At 42.7% G+C, this 23271-nt stretch overlaps 1 protein-coding gene across 1 annotated transcript in view; it reads right to left on the bottom strand.

Moving 5' to 3' along the window:
* Positions 1-2936: 2936 nt before the first annotated feature.
* The window catches only part of LOC115472921 (ovalbumin-related protein X-like), a 78194-nt gene continuing 57859 nt past the window's right edge, over positions 2937-23271 (bottom strand). The window contains exons 7-8 of the mRNA XM_030207448.1: positions 17189-17356; positions 2937-3743 (exon numbers count right to left, since the gene is read on the bottom strand). Coding sequence (XP_030063308.1) covers positions 3345-3743; positions 17189-17356 — 567 coding nt within the window. The 3' untranslated portion in view covers positions 2937-3344. The remainder of the gene's footprint in view (positions 3744-17188; positions 17357-23271) is intronic.

The raw sequence follows: 23271 nt of genomic DNA, 5'->3' as shown, positions 1-23271 counted from the left end.
GGACTCATCCTCAGCACACACTGCCAGTGAATCAGAGACAAATCTTACATGTGCGCACCAGAGTGTTCCAAGTTCCAACTTCTATTCCTTCCTTGCCTACAGTGCTGTGGCTCAAATCCAGAAAGGGAGCTGACTGGAACTTTCTTTTATGTACTATTAAATTCTTACGGGGATGGGTGGGGATGGGTTAAATTCTTGCGGGGACGGGTGGGGACGGGTTGGAATGGTTTTAATTTTTGCGGGGATGGGTGGGGACGGGTAAGATTCCAGCGGGGATGGGTGGGGACGGGTAAGATTCCAGCAGGGACGGGCGGGGATGGGTAGGATTTCTGTCCCCATGCAACTCTCTATTGCAGAGCTACTGTTAGTGATATGCAATTTATCCTTAAAATCGAGTGTGGTACCGGAAGATTGGAGGGTGGCCAATGTAACGCCAATTTTCAAAAAAGGTTCCAGGGGAGATCCGGGAAATTATAGACCGGTGAGTCTGATGTCGGTGCCGGGGAAAATGGTAGAGGCTATTATTAAAAACAAAATTACAGAGCAAATCCAAGGACATGGATTACTGAGACCGAGTCAGCATGGCTTTTGTGTGGGGAAATCTTGCCTGACCAATTTACTTCAATTCTTTGAAGGAGTAAACAAACAGGTGGACAAAGGGGAGTCAGTTGATATTGTGTATCTGGATTTTCAAAAGGCGTTTGACAAGGTACCTCATGAAAGGCTACAGAGGAAATTGTAAGGTCATGGGATAGGAGGAAATGTCCTATTGTGGATTAAAAACTGGCTGAAGGATAGGAAACAGAGAGTGGGATTAAATGGGAAGTATTCACAATGGAGAAGGATAGCTAGTGGGGTTCCTCAGGGCTCTGTGCTAGGACCGCTGCTTTTTAATATATTTAGAAATGATTTAGAGATGGGAGTAACTAGCGAGGTGATTAAATTTGCTGATTACACAAAGTTATTCAAAGTCGTTAACTCGCGACAGGATTGTGAAAAATTACAGAAGGACCTTACGAGACTGGGAGACTGGGTGGCTAAATGGCAGATGACGTTTAATGTGAGCAAGTGCAAGGTGATGCATGTGGGAAAAAAGAACCCAAATTATAGCTACGTCATGCAAGGTTCCACGTTAGGAGTTATGGACCAAGAAAGGGATCTGGGTGTCGTGATCGATAATACACTGATACCTTCTGCTCAGTGTGCTGCTGCGGCTAGGAAAGCTAATAGAATGTTGGGTATTATTAGGAAAGGTATGGAAAACAGGTGTGAGGATGTTATAATGCCATTGTATCGCTCCAAGGTGTGACCGCACCTTGAGTATTGTGTTCAATTCTGGTCACCGCATCTCAAGAAAGATATAGTAGAATTGGAAAAGGTGCAGCGAAGGGCGACTAAAATGATAGCCGGGATGGGACGACTTCCCTATGAAGAAAGACTAAGGAGGCTAGGGCTTTTCAGCTTGGAGAAGAGACGGCTGAGGGGAGACATGATAGAGGTATATAAAATAATGAGTGGAGTGGAACAGGTGGATGTGAAGCGTCTGTTCATGCTTTCCAAAAATTCTAGGACTAGGGGGCATGCGATGAAACTACAGTGTAGTAAATTTAAAACAAATCAGAGAAACGTTTTCTTCACCCAACGCATAATTAAACTCTGGAATTCGTTGCCGGAGAATGTGGTGAAGGCGGTTAGCTTGGCAGAGTTTAAAAAGGGGTTAGACGGTTTCCTAAAGGACAAGTCCATAAACCACTATTAAATGGACTTGGGAAAAATCCACAGTTCCAGGAATAACATGTATAGAATGTTTGTACGTTTGGGAAGCTTGCCAGGTGCCCTTGGCCTGGATTGGCCACTGTCGTGGAGAGGATGCTGGGCTTGATGGACCCTTGGTCTTTTCCCAGTGTGGCATTACTTATGTACTTAACTAAGATTTAATCCCCAAAAATGCAGGGTCATGCATTTCGTTCGCAAGAATCCAAGGAAACGGTACAGTATAGGGGGTGAAATGCTTCAGTGTATGAAGGAAGAGTGGGACTTGGGGGTGATTGTGTCTGATGACCTTAAAGCTTCCAAACAGGTAGAAAAAGCGATGGTCAAAGCCAGAAGGATGATTGGGTGCATAAAAAGAGGGATGACCAGCAGGCAAAAGGAGGTGATAGTGCCATTGTATGAGTCTCTGGTGAGGCCCCATTTAGAGTACTTTGTGCAATTCTGGAGACCACACCTACAAAAAGATATAAACAGGATGGAGTCAGTCCAGAGGGCGGCTACAAAATCAGTAAGCGGTCTAGAACACAAAAAATATAGGGATAGGCTTATGAACCTCAACATGTATACGCTGGAAGTGAGGAGGGAGGCAGGAGACATGATAGAGATGTTTAAATATCCCAAGGACATTTATGTATTGGAAGTGAGCCTTTTTCAACTGAAGGAGAGCTCTGGAATGAGGGGGCATATGATGAAGTTAAGAGGAAATAGGCTTAGGAGTAATCTAAGAAAGTATTATTTCACAGAAAGGGTGGTGGAGGTGTGGAATGGACTGTCGGTGGACGTTGTGGAGTTGAGGACTGTGTCAGAATTTAAAAAGGCATTGGATAAGCATGTGGGATCACTTAGGAAAAGGAAGAGTTTGGAGTTAAAGAGGATGGGCAGACTGGATGGGCCATATGGCCTTTATCTGCCATCATGTTTCTATGTTTCTAGTTTTGTTTTGTTGTTATGATTTGTCTGTATTAGGTATGTAGCATTGTTGTTCACCTAAAACTGTGAATATAATGCGGAATACAAACCTCGAGGGACCAATCACTAAATAAATAAATTAACTGATCCTTTGTTTTTGTATGGACAAGATTTGTACTATAAAAGATGTCAGTTAAAAAGAAGGCAATACACCAAATGAAAATACCGTTAATGTAAAATGACATAAATCATACTGTTAATTAAGAAATTGTTTATTGAAATGTTTAAAGCATTAAAGACTGCAAGTCATACATAAAAAGTAATGTTTAATATAATATCAGTCTGAGACTTATAATTTTACTGTAAACCCTAAACAGGTGTTCTAATTTATGTATTTATATATGATGCTAACCTGTTAAGGGGGCTAAATAGCTGTACTGTGATTCTTGGAAAGAAGAGTGAGACTAAGAATGGTACTGTGTGGTGTGTGCTCTCCAATTACCTATAAAGATTTGGTAGAAAGCAGGACAGAACAATAAACTTGGTTGAGCCATTATGGGAAATAAGCCTGAGTGATCTGCATAATTCACATGTGGACTGGATGCCACTGCATTACATCTAAACGTGACCACCCTGCTCTGTTATAGAGGTTCAGTGTATTTCTATGGGGAGCTGTATTTACCATAGAAGAGGATGACATTAGTTGGGTTGTGTTTAATCAGGAAAATGAAAGCATGGTCTGCCATGAATTGAACGCGCATTGGTAGACTCATTTTAACCAGAGTTACACCAGTGGCAGCTGCTGCCTCTGTGCCTTCCTCATTAACTTCCACATAGGCTTTATGGACCACCTTAGAAACTTTCAAACCAACTGTGGTAGATATACCAGACAAGTCAGCAGCATTTGAAAAAACATCTTTCATTCCCATTTGTTGTAAAACCGATCCGAGATCATAAGTTTCCTCAAGCTTGAAGGCAGGTATGTACACATCAACTTCAGCTTCCCTCAGTGCTGAGGTGGTCCAGTTTGTTAATTTTTCATAAGTTAGTCCATTTTCAATCTGAAAAGACAAAGGAAGCAAAACAACTTCATGTTGACAAAGTAGGGAAGTTCTTGATATTCTTTAATATAAACAACTGTATTGATATGCTGGTGCTGCTAAATGGGGAAAGTGTGTGTTAGATGGAACCTTTTTGGACATACTTTAATAGTTAAGGGGTTATTGTTTTAAAGACTAAAATGTGTTAATGCACACATTTCACCTTTCCCTCTACATGGAAAACTGTGACAATGAGGTTGATCCAGTAAGGTATGAATTCCTTTACAAATGCAATATAATGAGCCTAATTTATGAACCTAGTGTAAAATATTAGTGCTAAGCTTCTATTTTTCCTGCCCTAAATTTGTCCTTGTTCTCATCCCCTGAATTTAGGAGTTTAGTGAAATTTTGAGTACAAAGTTAGGCACTCAGCCCTAGTAAATTTTCAAAGAGGCCAATTTGGGACCATATCTCTTAAAATTAGGAGTATAAATCCTTTGAATATTGAGCCCTTAATACTTCTTTTTGCTAATAATAAAGATGATGGTTGTAAGAGTTTAAGGGGAGAGATGGGGTAATCAGCATGGGGACAAGACCAAATGATCTGTAATACTAAAGTCTTTAGCGACAGACTAAAATAATGTGAACACTGGTACCAACTCTGGAGAAAGCAGCTGATTCCCAGGTTAAGGAGGGGGTTCCTTTCCAGTGATGCAGTCATCTCAGCTGCTCAGGGACATTCAGAGCTATTCATTTAATGAAAATGAAGTCTACTTTCCCCTACTCTCTTTCTCATGGTCTGTTTCACCCCTCAACCCCCCCTCACTCACTCACTATAAAAAAAATAAACACACCTCCCAAACACCCTTTTCCCTAGTACTCTGTCCTTCAAGCCCCTCTTCCGCATACTTTTTCTCCCCAAACACTCTTCCCATCTCTATTACAGGCAGACTCAATTCTTACCTGCTTATCTCACCAATTGGCCTATACCATCCTATCTCCACCTTCACCCTCAATAAGCCAGTTCTCTCTCCTCCTCCTACCTCTCACCTTTTCTGGAGACTTGTGGTCAGTGCTATCTCCAGAATGGTTAGTTTTGTTTTCCTTTGACACTGCACATCTCCCAGTGATTTTGAGCCACATGATGCCTAAACTCTTATGCTGTTCTTACATTCTCACAGGAATACTGCATGGCTTAAACTTACTGAGAGCCATGTAGTACCAGAAGAAAACAGAACAGCTGCTGTGTGTGTATGAGGGAGGTGAGGTGGAACAATATAGTGGGAGAAGAGAGTCAGGGAACAACACTTAGGGTTTGCTGTCATTGTTCCTTGGCCTTACAAAGAAGGACACCGGCTTAGACCAAAAAGCAATTCTATTTGAAAGATTCCATCGGTACTTTAAGAAAAAACAATGGAGGGGCTGAATCCACATGAAGAAATATGAATAAGTTACCTGGACATCTTTATGTGGCTATTGAAAAAGATATTTGTATATTTCTGGCTCAGAGATATGTGGATATCTGATTTGGGTTCCATTAGGCCTGCTGATTCTTTGGCTAAGATATCGGGATAAAGCTTGCTAGATAGTAGCTGAACATCACTACTTTCAGACTAACTTGAAATCCTGCCCCTAGTCTGCCTATGCCCCTCCTTTATTTATATGGATCAGTTTTGGCCAGAGACTGGCTTGTTCAGACCAAACGTCTGTTGGCTCCTTGTAAATTTTGAAGATGAACGACTCATTCAGGTTGCTCCTGAAGTTATCTAGTTCCTGAACTCCTTTTGAATATTTGCTTTATGATGTGGAAACTCATGATACAGAAACTGCTTTTCTTCAAAAGGTTCATTAACAATATAAGAATTATTCTGATACTTGATTACACATTTACAGGAAAAATGCAGTACAAAAGCAACACCAAAAAGAAGGACTTCCTTCTTACTTGAATCTTCTTACATCAGGAAATATTTGAATACTAGTAAAAAATGCCCGTTTCTGTTTGAAAGGAAATGGGCGCTAGCAAGGTTTTCCTCTGAGTGTGTATGTTTGAGAGAGTGTATGTGAGAGTAACTGTGTGAGAGAGGCTTCTGTTCCTGCTGCTGTGCATTCCCAGTTTTATGCTGATTCGCTGCTCCCTGTATCGTGGCTCCGCCCCTCTCCCTTCTACTGGCCAATCTGGTGTGGGTTGTGTGATGTCACTATTATCTACTACATGAGGGACACCACCTCCAGCGGAAACAATGGTTCCAGGCATCCTCAGAATGTTGGAGGTGAGAATTATTGTATAGGATTGGCTTCCATAAAGATAGCGATCTGGTTACGAAAATACAGGAAAATCAGTGAATCTCTTCAATCAAAACCAGTAATGCATTTCTCTTCATTCCTGCCTCTCCAGACCTTTCAAGAGTCCCAGACAAATCTAAAGAAACACTGGACACTCTGTGGATTCTGATGACTTAAATTTAAATTAATTGGGCCACATATTTTACACTTTACCTTACAGTTTAAGGCAGATCACAAGTGATAATATAACTGTACAATTTATAATATTATACCTATAAACATGTCCAAATAAATAGAAATTATACTATGCATATTATCACATCAAGCCATAACATCCCATCAACAGCTAAGCCATAATGATTCATTTCTGCTATATATAAAACCTAGTTTAGAACATGAATCATAAACCTAAAAATGAATTAGAGTCTTACAGACACTGTTCTCTCTAAGCTGAGTGGACGTCCTCCACCTACAGTCCTGCCAGTGGGGGGGAGGGGGGGGGGGTTGAAAACATATAAAGGTACAAAGTGGTTCACATATGAAGGTACCAGTCCATACACATTTTTTAAAACAATCAACATAAGTTTAAATACTATACTTGTCACAAGAAGCCAGTATAGAGTGATCAAGAAAGGGGTAGCCCTTTCTTGTTTTCCCCTCCCCCCCCAGAATGATCTTAGCAGTGACATTTTGTAGTATCTGCAATCTGTGTAGAGGGAGATATTAAATCTTCTACAATGGCGGCATCACCATCTGAAGAATTCCTAAAATTTCCTTATGCTATCAATGGAACATCTCTCTAAAAGTAAATGCCAGAGACCAAGGAAAATCTGCAAATTCAACCCCATGTATAGTTTTCAAAATATCCAGTTTTCTATAAACTGCCACATTATCCTGCATCATAGTCATTTATTTAATGTATTTATCTGCTCATTTCTAGCCTATTGCCGAGGTGGGTTACAATAGTGTTTCCCAAGTCCAGTCCTGGAGTATTTTATTTTTGTTACATTTGTATCCTGTGCTTTCCCACTCATGGCAGGCTCAATGTGGCTTACATATTATATACAGGTACGTATTTGTACCTGGGGCAATGGAGAGTTAAGTGACTTGCCCAGAGTCACAAGGAGCTGCCTGTGCCTGAAGTGGGAATCAAACTCAGTTCCTCAGTTCCCCAGGACCAAAATCCACCACCCTAACCACTAGGCCACTCCCTTGCCAGTCAGGTTTTCAGGATATCCACAATGAATATGCATGAACTTGATTTGCATATACTGCCTCCATTATATCTACATCTCTATCATGCATATTCATTGTAGATATCCTGCAAACCTGACTAGCAAGGGATACTCCAGGACTGGACTTGGGAAACACTGGTTACATAAAACCTATATAATGTAAAAAAAAATCTAACCACAAACAATTTGTTCCATCTTCTACATCCTAAATTATCTGTAGCTCCATCTTAATGTGTAAATGCCTGTGGAAACAAATATGTTTTAACTGCATATTGAATCTGGAAAAATTTGTGACTAAGTTTAGATTTTCTGGTAACTTATTCCACAGCAAAGGACCTGTAATAGAAAATACTGTCTCCTTAGTATAAGAGTAATGTACTCTCACTAAAGATGATAGTGAAAGCTGTGATTCTTTGGATCTTAGTGACCAAGATAGTTGATAAATTTCCAGGGCTTGTGTCATCTACAGTGGGGGTAGACCAATAAAAGCTTTACAATAACTTCTGCTGAACTATATTAATTGTAGGTTTTTCTAATTTCTGGGTTGCCAGTTGAGTTTCTGCTTTCTGAATATTTTGTAAATGTAATTTGGCATGTATAATCCACGCATGGGATAAACATAAAGGAATCCTGTTCAGAAGAAATGGATCCTAAGGAGCTTAGCCGAGATTGGGTGGCAGAGCTGGTGATTGGGAGGCGGGGATAGTGCTGGGCAGACTTATACGGTCTGTGCCAGAGCCGGTGGTTGGGAGGCGGGGATAGTGCTGGGCAGACTTATACGGTCTGTGCCCTGAAGAGGACAGGTACAAATCAATGTAGGGTATACACAAAAAGTAGCACATATGAGTTTGTCTTGTTGGGCAGACTGGATGGACCATGCAGGTCTTTTTCTGCTGTCATTTCATTTACTATGTATGTTACTTAACCATCAAGTTCCAGGCTGAGGACAAATTGCACATTATTAGCAGGTGTTTCCTCTATCTCTAGAGGGCTCACAATCTGGGTTTTTTTTTTTTTTACCTGAGGCAATAGAGAGGTAAGTGATTTGCCCAGAATCACAAAGAGCTGCAGGGGGAATTGAACCCACTATACCAGGATAAAAACCTGCTATATTAACCATTAGGCCAGTTCTCCACTCAGACTAACTGACTCTTAGTAAGGAAGAACAAACCTGGTAGAGATACCAAGGTGAAACAAATTGAGTCAAGTAATTTCAGATGGTCTGATGAGGGGCAATGTAACTGGAAGCTCATTCAGAGTCAACTGGAAGCTCATTCAGAGTTGACTGGGAACCAAGAATTCCTCTATCAGATCTTCCACCATCTTCTACCCACTTCTGCCCGACAGATTCCCTGTAATTGTTGCTCCTGGCTCAGCTCCAGATTCCCCTCTAACTCCCAAAAAGCAGGATTGCTCAGCAAGTGAGGAAGGTATTGTGGAAGTTCCTGCAAGGGGCTTACTTAGCAGCTGCCTGATTCAGGTCTCTACTAGTTCTCAAGTTCTGTATCACTGCTGAAGTGGGTCCATGATTCTCCAGAAGTACAGCTGGCCTAAGCAGGCTAAGCATCACATTGCCTTCACCTCTGGAGTGCATCTCTTGCTCCAGCACTGTCAAGACACTTGAAGGAGGTAGAGGCTGTGAGAAGGAGGTGATAGAAAGTTGCCAGGCTGAGCTAATTGCTGGGGTTAGATGGTTACCCTTATTCATCCCCTTCTTTTTGGCATTTCTCCTGGAAAGTGAAAGTTAGTCTTACAAAAGTCACAGTATCTTTCAGCCTGACCAACATATGCAACTTACACTGACACCATCTTGGCCCTCCCACAGAAGTCTTATTAACTATTCACTGGTGGACTGTGCAGAAGAGGACCCTGCACAGAAACTTTTGTATAGGTGTTTCTTAACTACCTGGAGAGCAAGGATGCATGGTAAAAGTGGACCAGGAATATCAACGTGTATTCCCCATTTTACAAGGGGAATACATAAGGATATAAAAAATTGAAACATTGGATTTTATATCTATCCTGAGGCATGCTCGATGCCAGCTAGAAGGGGCAAGTGGAAGGGCTGACCCCTACCATGTCTGCAGCACATGTCTTTCATACCCCCATCCCCTGCATCAATTCCCTCTGCAGCAACAATTCCCTCCCACCAGTAGCAAGATAATGGTTGCAAAACTCCCCCAATCCCACCCTGGCTCTTCCTGAAGGTCCCTGGTTGTCTAGTAGGAACAAGAGCAATCCTCAGTTGATTCTGTTCAGTGCTGCCCTTGATCCCCGAGTGGTAACCTCTCCCAGTATAAAGCAAGTACTACACATGACAACTGGCTATTATAATATCGCTTGCCAAATAGATGTGTAAAAGTACACATTATAACAAAATGGCATGCACTTATACTATATGGCGGTATTCTCATAGGCACAGCAGAGTAAGCAATGGGTCATGCAAGCTGACCCATGACACATTTGACCCATGTAACCAGTGATGTATTACTTATTGATTGTGTGACCCATTTTCTATGACCTACCCAAAATATATTAAATATAATCAATGAGGAGAATCGCTGGACATGGATGAGAGGGAAGACATGGGGCAGAGGAGAATTGCTGGACATGGGTGGGAAAGGACAGTAGGGGAGAGAGGAAAGTCGCTGGAAATGGGTTGAAAAAATAGTCACCAGACAAGAAAGGTAGAAAAAAAAATCATTTTATTTTCATTTTAGTGTTTGGAATATGTCTAATTTGAGAACTTACATCTGCTGTCTTATTTTGCACTGTATAGGAGGAAATATATTTATTTACTACTACTACTACTATTTAGCATTTCTATAGCGCTACAAAGCGTACGCAGCGCTGTACAAACATAGAAGAAAGACAGTCCCTGCTCAAAGAGCTTACAATCTAGTAGACAAAAAATAAAGCAAACAAATGCTGGTATTGTGTTGTATGCAGTCTAGCTTCTTAGGATTTCAGGTTAATTTTTGAAGAATTTGAAGAAGGGCTATCTCTGTTCTGCATGTGTGACTGCAAGGCCAAGTGTCTGAATAGAGGGATCTGTTTGTTTGGGTCTGAGATTTTGATAACATATTTGGTTTCAGATTTGGCAAGACTGTTCTCCTAATTCTTGGTCTGTGTGCTAATTTGGTTTGTGTCATTTTGGGTATACTGGAGCTGTAACAGCTTACAGAATTTATTCACAATGAAAAAAAAAAATCACATTATTTTTATTCTCTTATACTGGTGTAATATTTCAATGATGCCTGCTTATATGTGCCACTATTGGTAAAAGGGGTGTAGCTACTGTGGGTGTGGCTACCGTAGGGGCAGAGCCATAGATAGTGACCCCGCCCTTAAGGTTACCCATAATGAGTACCGGTACCTTTTTTCCTACACAAAAAGTTCTCTCAGAAGCTGAAAGCCCTACTCCACTTCCCCTCCCTGGGGTGTCTCAAATTCATACTCCCCCCTTCTCTTTCCTGGGATGGCTTAAAGCTCTATTCCCCCTTCCCTGGGTGGCTCAAGACTTTACCACCCCATAGCCCTATAATTCCCCTTTCACCCCCCCCCCCCACAACCTTCCCATAGTGAAGCATCTCCACTTCCCTTTCCTAACCCCTCCAGATGACTGGCATCTACTTTTCCCCTCTCTACATAAGTACATAAGTACATAAGTAGTGCCATACTGGGAAAGACCAAAGGTCCATCTAGCCCAGCATCCTGTCACCGACAGTGGCCAATCCAGGTCAAGGGCACCTGGCACGCTCCCTAAACGTAAAAACATTCCAGACAAGTTATACCTAAAAATGCGGAATTTTTCCAAGTCCATTTAATAGCGGTCTATGGACTTGTCCTTTAGGAATCTATCTAACCCCTTTTTAAACTCCGTCAAGCTAACCGCCCGTACCACGTTCTCCGGCAACGAATTCCAGAGTCTAATTACACGTTGGGTGAAGAAAAATTTTCTCCGATTCGTTTTAAATTTACCACACTGTAGCTTCAACTCATGCCCTCTAGTCCTAGTATTTTTGGATAGCGTGAACAGTCGCTTCACATCCACCCGATCCATTCCACTCATTATTTTATACACTTCTATCATATCTCCCCTCAGCCGTCTCTTCTCCAAGCTGAAAAGCCCTAGCCTTCTCAGCCTCTCTTCATAGGAAAGTCGTCCCATCCCCACTATCATTTTCGTCGCCCTTCGCTGTACCTTTTCCAATTCTACTATATCTTTTTTGAGATACGGAGACCAGTACTGAACACAATACTCCAGGTGCGGTCGCACCATGGAGCGATACAACGGCATTATAACATCCGCACACCTGGACTCCATACCCTTCCTAATAACACCCAACATTCTATTCGCTTTCCTAGCCGCAGCAGCACACTGAGCAGAAGGTTTCAGCGTATCATCGACGATGACACCCAGATCCCTTTCTTGATCCGTAACTCCCATCTCCCCATTCCAGCTGGTCAACATCTCCCCTTCCTTACCCCTCTTTTCCCACTCACGGTCTCCAGCATCTATCCTTCCCTATCCTTACCCAAGGAGTCCAGCATCCCTTTCTTTCCCTATCCACACTTCCCTTCCCCCACCACAGCTCTCACTGCTGCCCCACCATACTTCAACCTGTGTAAACTGAGCCAGTGAATATGCACCAAAAGTAGAAGCAGTGTGATGGAGGGCCATAGAGCACTGTTTTTGCTCATCGTCTGCCAGGTCCTGCACTCTGTGATGCAGTCGTCCTGTTGGAGGGGGTGGGAGTAGGAATGGGATAGGTCTTCAGCTCATGTGGGTGATCAAAGGCATGCCACCTCAAAAGCACTATTTTTTTCACAATGTTGTCATCCAGCTGATTTTCGAAAGAGATTGCCGCCCATCTTCCGACACAAATCGGGAGATGGGTGGCGATCTCCTGAATCCGGCCTAATCGGCATAATCGAAAGCTGATTTTGGGTGGCTTCAACTGCGTTCTGTCGCGGAGCTAGCGAAAGTTCAAGGGGGCGTGTCGGCATGGTAGCGAAGGCGGGACGGGGTCATGGTTAAGAGATGGGCGTTCTCGCCTGATAATGGAAAAAAGAAAGCCGGCCTTCACGAGAATTTGGTCCGCTTTATTTGGACCCTTTTTTTTCAGGTCCAAGTCCCAAAAAACTGCCCGAACTGATCAGATGACCACCGGAGGGAATTGGGGATCACCTCCCCTGACTCCCCCAGTGGTCACTAACCCCCTCCCACACACACAAAAAAAATAAAACATTTTTTGCCAGCCTGTGTGCCAGCCTCAAATGTCATACCCAACTCCCTGTCAGAACAAAAAGGAGGTAAAAACCTTCACGGAACCGTGCGATATAGAACAAAAAAGTGAGGAGGACGAATGAGGATACCAAAAAATATATTTATTCATATAAAATGACCCGACACGGCCTGCCTCAGGGGTCTTTAACAACCTGGAGTAGTATGATGTAAAACCTGCACAGTGAAAATGTAATATAGCAGAACTCTCTTGGGTCTCCTCTCTTCAAAACTTTTTACATGATGGCCAGGAACAAGCCTGATATACTCCTCTCCTAAAAAACGTATGCAATTGCCAACTCCCTGACAGCAGTATGCAGGTCCCTGGAGCAGTTTGTAGTGGGTGTAGTGCACTTCAGGCAGGTGGACCCAGGCCCATCCCCCCCTACCTGTTACACTTGTAGTAGTAAATGTGAGCCCTCCAAAACCCCCCAAAACCCACTGTCCCCACATATAGGTGCCCCCTTCAGCCCTTAGGGCTATGGTAATGCTGTAGAGTTGTGGCCAGTGGGTTTTTGGGGGGGATTTGGGGGGCTTAGCACACAAGGGAAGGGTGCTATGCATCTGGAAGCTAACTGTTTTCTTTTTAACATTTTTTACAAGTGCCTCCTAGGGTGCCCGGTTGGTGTCGTGGCATGTCAGGGGGGCCAGTGCACTACAAATGCTGGCTCCTCCCACGACCAAATGCCTTGCATTTCGCCGGGTTTGAGATGGCCGGGCCCGGTTTCCATTATGGCTGAAAATCAGAGCCGGTCATCTCATCTACACCCGGCGAGCGATTTGGCCGACTCCAAGCGTATTTCGAAAATACGCTTGGCTCCGCCCCTTCACGGAGCCGGCCCCGAAGATGGTCGCCCATCGATTTGGCCGGCGCCGTTTGATTATGCCCCTCCATCTGAGCTAGCACCAAGTTGCTGCCCTCTAAACAGTGGCGTAGCCAAGGGTGGGCTGGGGTGGGCCCAGGCCCACCCACTTTAGGTTCAGGCCCACCAAGTAGCAGCACACCTATAATGTGGCTGGCAGGGACCCCAAGCCCCACCACCCAAAAACTCCCAACAACTGTTTGCTGCTGGTGAAAATTTGCTATTTAAAAGGTATATGGGGGAGAGGGGATGTTTGAAAGACCATATGGCATGCAGGCAAGAGAGGGAGAAACCAAATCACTTGTTCTGCCCACCCACCTTGGGTCCAGGCCCACCCAAACTTGGGTGTCTGGCTACGCCCCTGCCTCTAAAGCCTCCAACCTAGGCATATGCCCTGTTTGAACATGCAAAATATATTTAAAATTATATATAGTAATTTTATTCATTATTTTCTGCATCTCAATACATTTTAAAAAATGTATTTATACAGGTGAAATTATGAAATAACTATACTATTATAACATATTAGGTAATACTAAAAAAAAAAATCACGTAAGAAATATATTGGCTATTTAGACCACACAGGCCAAGAACTAAGAAAAGATAACAAGAAAAAAACATTTTAAATAAATCCATAAATTGGAAGGATAAACTAACCAATATAGCCAGCATTACAGTGGATTAAGTAGGCAAACTCAAGGTATTTACAGTAGTTCTTTCCCATCCAACCACAAAATTCAATAACTGTTTAGGTTCAATGTAAACATAAGTACAGTCGTGCATCATTACTATACATCTAAAGGGAAATTTTAAGAGAAATGAAGCCCCTAGGGCCAAAACCCAGGGTTTAAGTGCAAGGAACTCCCTGTGCCTCTTCTGTGTTTCTCTGGAAAAAAATCAGGAGAGACTTGGATTTTTGAACCTATAAATAACCTATTCATATAAAAAACACCATAGATGAAGAATATTATCTCTATCTAGTTCTAAGGCAAAAGTCACAACCAGAGTTGTATATTTAGTCACAATTTCCAAAGAAAATTCCAGAAAATTGGTAAAATTGATAACTTGCTGGGGTCTAGTTGATTCTTCCTCAGCCTGGGTTCCAGCTCTTTTAATTCCAGTTAAATATTGTGCTCAAACAATAGGGGTTTACCCTCAGATGGAATATTGCACACTTCCTGGAAACACTTCTTCAGCATTTCTATTTCTGGTATCAAAGAGGATTTTGAAAAATTTAGGAATCTAAAATTGTTCTTCTTGACCCGATTTTCCAAACATTACATCTTATGAGCACATCTCTCTCTCTCTCTCTCTCTCTCGCTCTCTTTTACAGTTACTGAGCAAACTTCCTGTCAATCTTTAACAATCTTCTGAACCAGAGATACCCTGGCTGCCTGTTGCTCAGAATATGTCAGTTATTTCCTCCACGGGTTTAATATCCAAAAAGATAATAATGAAAGCGAGGTTTGCAAACCTTGAATTGCGTCCCACAAAGACTCTAAGGGGCCCTTTTACTAAACCATGGTAGGGTCTACGCATGTGCAACACGCACCAAAATAAGACTGCCGCCAGGCCAGCACACCCTCCTAGCGGTAATTTTAGATTTGGCGCACGCCCATAGTACCTGGATGAATTATTTATTTATTTCCTCCTACGCGTGCCAGTTCTGGCGGTAATTGGCACTTGGCACATGCCAACCGGTCACCGTCCGTGTAGCGCATGAGCCTTTACTGCTAGATGAATGGGTGGCGTTAAGGGCTCAGGCCGGTTTTGGGCATGTGCTGGTTTCATTTTTACCCCAGGCACTTTTCCCGTCTCATTAAAAAAAACATTTTCTGTAGATGCGGTAAAAACTGGCTCGGCACGTGTCCAATACACGTGCCTACACTACTGCAGGCTGGACCCCTAAGGTCTATCCAACCTGTCTTGGCAACGTGTGTTCACAGAACAAAGAACTGTCTACTCTGTTCCTTGATGCAGCCACTAAACCATACTGCACACTTGCAGGCTTATTTTCGAAAGAGAAGGACGCCCATCTTTCAACACAAATCGCAAGATAAGTGTGCTTCTCACAGGGTTGCCCAAATTGGCATAATCGAAAGCCAATTTTGGGCGCCCTCAACTGCTTTCCGTTGCAGGTATGACCAAAGTTCACGGGGGTGTGTCGGAGGCGTAGCGAAGGTGGGACTGGGGCGTGCTTAACACATGGGTGTCCTCGGCCGATAATGGAAAAAAGAAGGGTGTCCCTGACGAACACTTGGACGACTTTACTTGGCCCTTTTTTTTTTTACGACCAAGCCACAAAAATGTGCCTAAATGACCAGATGACCACTGGAGGGAATCAGGGATGACCTCCCCTTAGTCCCCCAGTGGTCACTAACACCTCCCACCCTCAAATATCATACCCAGCTCCATGACAGCAGTATGCAGGTCCCTGGAGCAGTTTTAGTGAGTACTGCAGTGCACTTCGGACAGGCGGACCCAGGCCTATCCCCCCCTACCTGTTACACTTGTGGTGGTAAATGTGAGCCCTCCAAAACCCACCAGAAACCCACTGTACACACATCTAGGTGCCCCCCTTCACCCATAAGGGCTATGGTAGTAGTGTACAGTTGTGGGGAGTGGTTTTTTTTTTGGGGGGGGGGGGTTGGGGGGCTCAACACACAAGTTAAGGGAGCTATGCACCTGGAAGCTTTTTCTGAAGTCCACTGCAGTGCCCCCTAGGGTGCCCGGTTGGTGTCCTGGCATGTGAAGAGGACCAGTGCACTACGAATGCTGGCTCCTCCCATGACCAAAGGGCTTGGATTTGGTCGTTTCTGAGATGGGCGTCCTTAGTTTCCATTATCGCCGAAAATCGGGGATGACCATCTCTAAGGACGACCATATCTAAGATCGACCTAAATGTTGAGATTTGGGCGTCCCCAACCATATTATCGAAACGAAAGATGGACGCCCGTCATGTTTCGATAATACAGGTTTCCCCGCCCCTTCGCGGGGACGTCCTGCGAGTACGTATTCAGGAAAACTTGGGTGCCCCTTTCAATTATGCCCCTCCACCTGTAACAGGGAGAGGAAGTCATGGGGAAGTGGGGGGGGGGGGGGGGGGGGGGTCCTCCACCTTAGAAGAGATGCATACAGAGAAACTGCTTTCCTCCTTCCGGAGTACTCACACTGCTCAAGGTGCTTCTGGGCAGCGGCAGAGCTGTTCACCGCAGAAGGCTCAACAAAGCTTCCTCCTTGATGCGGTCCATAGTAGTTCCTGCGGTCCCCGCTAAAATGTTGCCAGAATTTCCTACTGGCTGAATGCCAAACCATTGATGTAGTCTGGCCCAGTGTTGAAAGATACACCAGGGAAGCAGAAAAATGCCCAGGCGCTCGGAGTTCACAATCACACGTTCAGTTCATCTGTCATCTTTATTTATTTATAAAATTTTATAATCTGCACAATCTACTATTCTGGGCGACTGAAATCTTATCATATATAATTTCAACATTAAAGCTCTTGGCTCCAACATCACAGTTTTAAAATGTATGGACCTGATATTAATTAATTTTGATTATGAAATTCAAAAATATAACTGGTTAAGTTACTGGCTTTGAATACTTCCAGTTATGGTTAACTAGATAATGACATTCAGTTAAGATTAGGAGCCTCAACCTCCACAATGCTTCTCATCCCTCCCATGCTTAAAATTTGAAGGATATTTGAAGTTGAGATTCATTTGTTAAGTCCCAAAATTAACAGAAAATATTTTAGAAACTATTATTGTAAAATACATAAATAATTTTTATTTTTACCTCTTCCAGGCCAGTGGAGTTATCAGCTATATCGTTTGGAAGCAGTATAAGCATGCTGAATTCATTCTTGCAATACGGGAGATCAAGCATCATCATGTGCATCTCAGGTATGGAGGCCAGTTTAAATTTACCATTCTGATACATCATCTGCACTGGCTTGCTCTCTCTCTTTAAAAGAAAATACACATTTTTAACTTTTCTTTCATTCAGTTATTCTAGGATATGCCAGAAAAACCTTGTTCATACAATTATGTCTTCACTATAAGATGACTTTATCACTATCAGGGGCACAATTGACACAAATCGGGAGATGGGCGTCCTTCTATCATGGTTGCCCAAATCGGCATAATCAAAAGCTGATTTTGGGCGTCCTCAACTGCTTTCCATCGCGGGGATGACCAAAGTTCACGGGGGAGTGTCGGCAGTGTACTGAAGGTGGGGCAGGGGTGTGTTAACAGATGGGCGTCCTCTGCCGATAATGGAAAAAAGAGGGCGCCCCGGATGAGCATTTGGCTGACTTTACTTGGTCCTTTTTTTCACCACCAAGTCTCGAAAAGGTGCCCGAACTGAACAGATGACCACTGGAGGGAATTGGGGATGACCTCCCCTTACTCCCCCAGTTGTCACCAACCCCCTCCCACCAAAAAACCAAAAATTTAAAAACATTTTTTGCCAGCCTCTATGCCAGCCTCAAATGTCATACCCAGCTCCATCACAGCAGTATGCAGGTCACTGGACTAGTTTTTAGTGGGTGCAGTGCACTTCAGGCAGGCGGACCCAGGCCCACCCCCCCTACCTGTTACACTTGTGGTGGTAAATGTGAGCCCTCCAAAACCCACTGTACCCACATGTAGGTGCCCCCCCTTCATCCCTAAGGGCTATGGTAGTGGTGTACAGTTGTGGGGAGTGGGTTTTGGGGGGGGGTGGTTGGGGGGCTCAGCACACAAGGTAAGGGAGCTATGCACCTAGGAGCAATTTGTGAAGTCCACTGCAGTGCCCCCTAGGGTGCCCGGTTGGTGTCCTGGCATGTAAGGGGGACCAGTGCACTACGAATGTTGGCTCCTCCCATGACCAAATGCCTTGGATTTGGTCGTTTTTGAGATGGGCGTCCTCAGTTTCCATTATCGGCGAAAACTGAGGTCACCCATCTCTAAGCTCGACCATTTCAACATTTAGGTCGACTATCTCTTAGGTCGACCTAAATGTTGAGATTTGGGCGTCCCCAACCTTATTATCGAAATGAAAGATGGATGCCCATCTTGTTTCGATAATACGGGTTGCCCCACCCCTTCGCGGCTCCGTCCTCAGAGATGGGCGCCCTTAGAGATGGTCATCCCCGTTCGAAAATGCCCCTCCACGATTGTTCATCTGTGTTATTTTATAAAGCACAGTGTTATGAAAGCTTATATACAAGCACACAATATATATTCTGAGATACAACAGCACAGTTAAAAGGAAGATGATTTGATTGCTTTCATGTTAATCACCATCAGTTAGACAGAGATAATTTATTACACTCACTGCATTTTATTCCTCTAAGGGGGTAATTTCTATGAGGAACTGTAGGTGGCAAGAATGCAAGTAAATCCATAACCTCCAGGACCCAAGAGTCAGGAAGAGTTTGAGGGAAGAAGAATTTAGATTTGTTAGGAAATGGGCAACATTCTGGGGAAGGGAGCGCAGTTATTTAAAAGGATGGGCTTCACCTTAAATGGGGTGAAGCCAGGCTGCCTTTGCTAACATTTAAAAAAATAGAGGAGCTTTTAAACTAGAACCTGGGGAAAAGTCAACAGTCACTCATGAGTACATGGTTCAGAGAGAGGTATCTTTGAAGTATACTATCAAAACAGAGAAGTTAGGGCATTGTGATCAGTTGCAATAGAAGCAAAAATAAGCCAGGAACGTTTAAGGGAAGAGCAGAGTAAAGATTGCATATTATCCCTGTCAATGCTAAGCAGCTTGTATATAAAAATATAAAACACACTTTGAAATGGGAGAGTTAGAGTATATAGCACTAAGGACTCATTTTACAAAACCGTGGTACTGATTCCCAGTGCAGTAAATGTGATGACACCCATTCAGTTCCTATGGGCTTCATCTCATTTGTCACATGGGAATCAGTACCATGGCTTTGCAAAAGGAGCCCTAAATGAGGTGGTAGGTAAAACGGACATCTCAGACACCTGATGGAAAGAGGATAATCAATAGGACACTGTGTAACCAGGGTACAATTTATGTTGCAATGACAGGAAGGATCAAATTGGAGAGGGGTGGTGCTAGGGGCTAGATTGTATATACAGCACCTAAAAAAGCATCGTGAAACATATTTCAGACTAAGTGTATTCTATTAGTCGCACCTAAATTCATGTACAGTATATAGAATATGCCCAAGCAGTATATAGAATATGCTTAGGTGTTATCCCAGCGCCTATATCTAGGCACATACATTTACACCAAGGAAAATGTGGCATAAATGCCAGCGCATAGATTACAGTGCAGGGGGGCATATTCTATAACAGTCTGCATAACCTTTTGGAATGCCCACAAAATGCCCATAGCCATGCCCCTGTTTGGATCTGTGCATTAGAATTTAGTTGCAGTGCATTAAAGAATATGCTTAGTGAGTCATGCGCGTAAATTCTAATTATTGCCTATTAGTGCAAATAATTGCTTGTTAAGTTCTCTTATCAACCTTGATTGCCTTGTTAAGCCAATTAATTTATGCACATTGTTATAGAATACACTTGGATTCTGGCACATAATGCTAAGCGTGCTATATAGAATTCCAGGTACATGAGAATTGAGTCAAACAGAATAAAAATTCAGCAGAAAACAGCAACCTGGAATCCTTATGGATAGAAATTCCAGGTGTGAAGTGAAACAGAATATTGGTATAGCTATAGTTCTGTCTGCCTGGCCAGAATGAACAGACAGATGATGAAATGTTAACAGAAAGTAGGGAAGCTCAGCGGCGTACCAAGGGCGGGGCGGAGGGGGCGGTCCACCCGGGGTGCACGCTGCTGGAGGGGTGCAGAGAGCAGCCGCATGCCTGTCGGCTCTGCTGGTTACCTGCTCCCTCTGCCCTGGAACAGGTTACTTCCTGTTCCGGGGCAGAGGGAGCAGGGAGCCAGCGGAGCCAAGAGCTGTGCGGCTGCTCCCAGCAGCCAAGAATGCACCCGGGGGGTGGGGGTGGTGGTGGTGTCGTGCTTCACCTGGGGAAGGGGTGCGCATCGGCGATCCGCTCTGGGTGGCAGCCGACCTAGGATCATCACTGGGGAAGCTTACAAATTTGGCAACACTGTAATAATAGATGATTTCAATTACTCTAAAGAAGTAAAAATGGCAATTAGATCATTCCGTGAAGATTATTAAACCAGCTCACAAAGGTGGTGCAGTGGTGGTTATGAACAAAGAAGCTGAATAAGACTTTTTATAAGGTACTTCAAAATGATCCTATAGCTTCTCTGGAACAAGAAATTAAATCACTTGTTACTTTGGGTAGACAAGCCCAATATCTTACTCAGAAGGAGGCCAATTTTTTGTTAGTTGATGAATCTGTTCTTCCTATCATTTACATTCCTCCAAAAATTCATATTGAGTGTAAAGTGATGTGGTTGCCATGTTAGTCCTTCAAAAGCTAATCAAAAAATGTATTAAGTTAGTCCAATAAAAAGGTATCATCTTATTTTATTTTCTATATTTTTTAAATTTCTATTTATTACCTTTTAAAAATTCATAAATCCCTTACTTCACCACCAGGTAGACCTATACCTTCGGACTCTATAAATCACATCTAGTGTTGCGTGCTGAAATCCAAGCGTATTCTACAGCAAAGTGTGTCATTTAATTGGCTTAATAAGCTAATCAGCATTGATAACAGGTCTTAACAAGCAATAATGAGCACTAATTGATAATTAGAATTGATGCGCACAACTCGCTAAGCACATTTTTTAACATACTGTATTGAATTTGATCAGGATCACATTAGCTGAAAATTATTTTACTTGTAATAAAAAATATTACATACAAAAAACGGGAGTATCCATGGGAGCAGCCTGTTCGCCAACTATCGCGAATTTGTTTATGGAACATTTTGAATGTCTATGGGTGTATAAATCAAGATGGAATCATTTTTTGAAAAGTTGGTGGAGGTACATAGACGATGTTTTTGTCCTTTGGGATGGCACTTCCACTAAATTACATGAATTTGTGACATACTTAAATGGGTGCCATGAAACTATTAAATTTGAATATACCCATAGTGATGCTTCTATTTCCTTTCTGGATGTACAGGTTAATGTAATTCAGAAAAAACTGGAAACGTCTGTGTTTGTTAAATCTACTGATCGGAACACCACATTACATTTTCATAGCATGCACCCTAGTCATTGCAAAACAAATATTCCTTTTGCACAATTTTTGCGATATCGTAAAATTTGTTCAACTACTGAGAGATATTTTCAACAGACATCTCATCTACAACGAAAATTGGAAGACAGAGGTTATCCTAAATCTTTGGTATCTTGAGCTAGGAAATGGGCTTTCTTTAATCACAGAGAATGGCTGCTTAATCCAGATACAAATGTAGCGGAGCAACAAGAGGTGGTGACTTTTGTAACAAAATATAATACACAAACAAATAGAATGGTGAAGATCATTAAAAAACATATGGCAATGTTGCACATTTATCCTTGCTTCCGTGATTTAAGGATTTTGTTTGCTTATCAAAGACAGAGCAATTTGAATGACTTGTTATGTGCTGCTGACACATGGAATCGTGAGAATAACATTGCTGACAGAATGGGACAGCATAAAGCATGTGGGCAGTGTTCGGTGTGCCGAAATATGTTGGAAGTGGATACGTTCACGGATGTACACACGGGCAAGTCTTTTCATTTAAAAGCCTTGACGGATTGTCAATCAAAAAACGTGATTTATTTATTAAAATGTACTTGCAATTTATACTATGTGGGACAAACTTCTAGGATGTTAAAGACGAGGTTAATTGAGCACAGACATTGTTGTATACAGGCTAAGAAGACATATGAACCTTTGGTTTCTCATTGCCTTTTGAAACAACATGATTTTTGCGATTTGCAATGTGTAGTTCTGGAGCAAATTCGGGTTTCAGAACGTAGAGGCGATATAAGGACGAAGTTAAGACAGAGAGAACAAAGATGGATATACATGCTGCAAACCGTAATCCCTAAAGGATTGAATATTTCAATTGAGTGGAAAGCTTTTTTGTGAGATGATCTTTTGTCAATAAAGTTGTTGCTGTGGACTTATTGCGTCAGGGAAGAAGGAAATGACGTATATATAGGAAGGAAGTCTGTTCGCGTTTAGGACGCCGATACGAGGCAGTTTAATGCGGTGAAGTAAGAAATATGGAAGATAGCTGTCCGTGGTAAAGTTCTGGCCCTTGAAACAGCCTGATTGTGGCGAAACAGGGTCTCCTGTTGGGCTTTGTGAACATTGTATGCTGTTGAAGATAGTATGGACTGACAGCTTTAAGAACATTCAAGCTAAGTAACAATTGGTTCACCGAGTGTAAATATTGGGTACAAGCCTTTACCATTGAGTATTGTGGAAGGTGTATGTGCATGTATTGCATGAATAAGAAGAGTGGAGTTTTTTTTTGTGAAGACTAGTGATTGAAGAACAGGAATACTCTAAATTTGAAAGGTTGTTCTTACATAAGGAGTATTCTTTATGGTTTCTGAAGTCTTTTTTTCTCCACATTTCATGTATACTAGTGATTATACACCTCCAATACTGGGTTGTATCGTAGTAGAATTTCATTGTAAAAAGTGTTGATTATATTCTACTATCCCTTTTGGGGTTAATCAGTGTAACTGATTTCAATTACCCCAATATTGACTGGGTAAATATAATATCAGGGCATGCTAGGGAGTAAATTTCCATGAGAAAAACAAGGACTGCTTTATGGAGCAGCTGGTACAGGAGCTAACAAGAGGAGGAAAAATTCTAGACCTAGTGCTTAGTGGAGCGCATGATCTGGTGCAGGAAGTAATGGTGATGGGGCCCTTGATAAAAGTGGGGCACACTAGTGTTTTTAGCTC

This window comes from Microcaecilia unicolor, chromosome 1 (assembly GCF_901765095.1).
Source record: "Microcaecilia unicolor chromosome 1, aMicUni1.1, whole genome shotgun sequence".
NCBI lineage: Eukaryota > Metazoa > Chordata > Amphibia > Gymnophiona > Siphonopidae > Microcaecilia > Microcaecilia unicolor.
The sequence above is the reverse complement of the archived record's forward strand: the minus strand, read 5'-3'. Positions and strand labels throughout refer to the sequence as shown.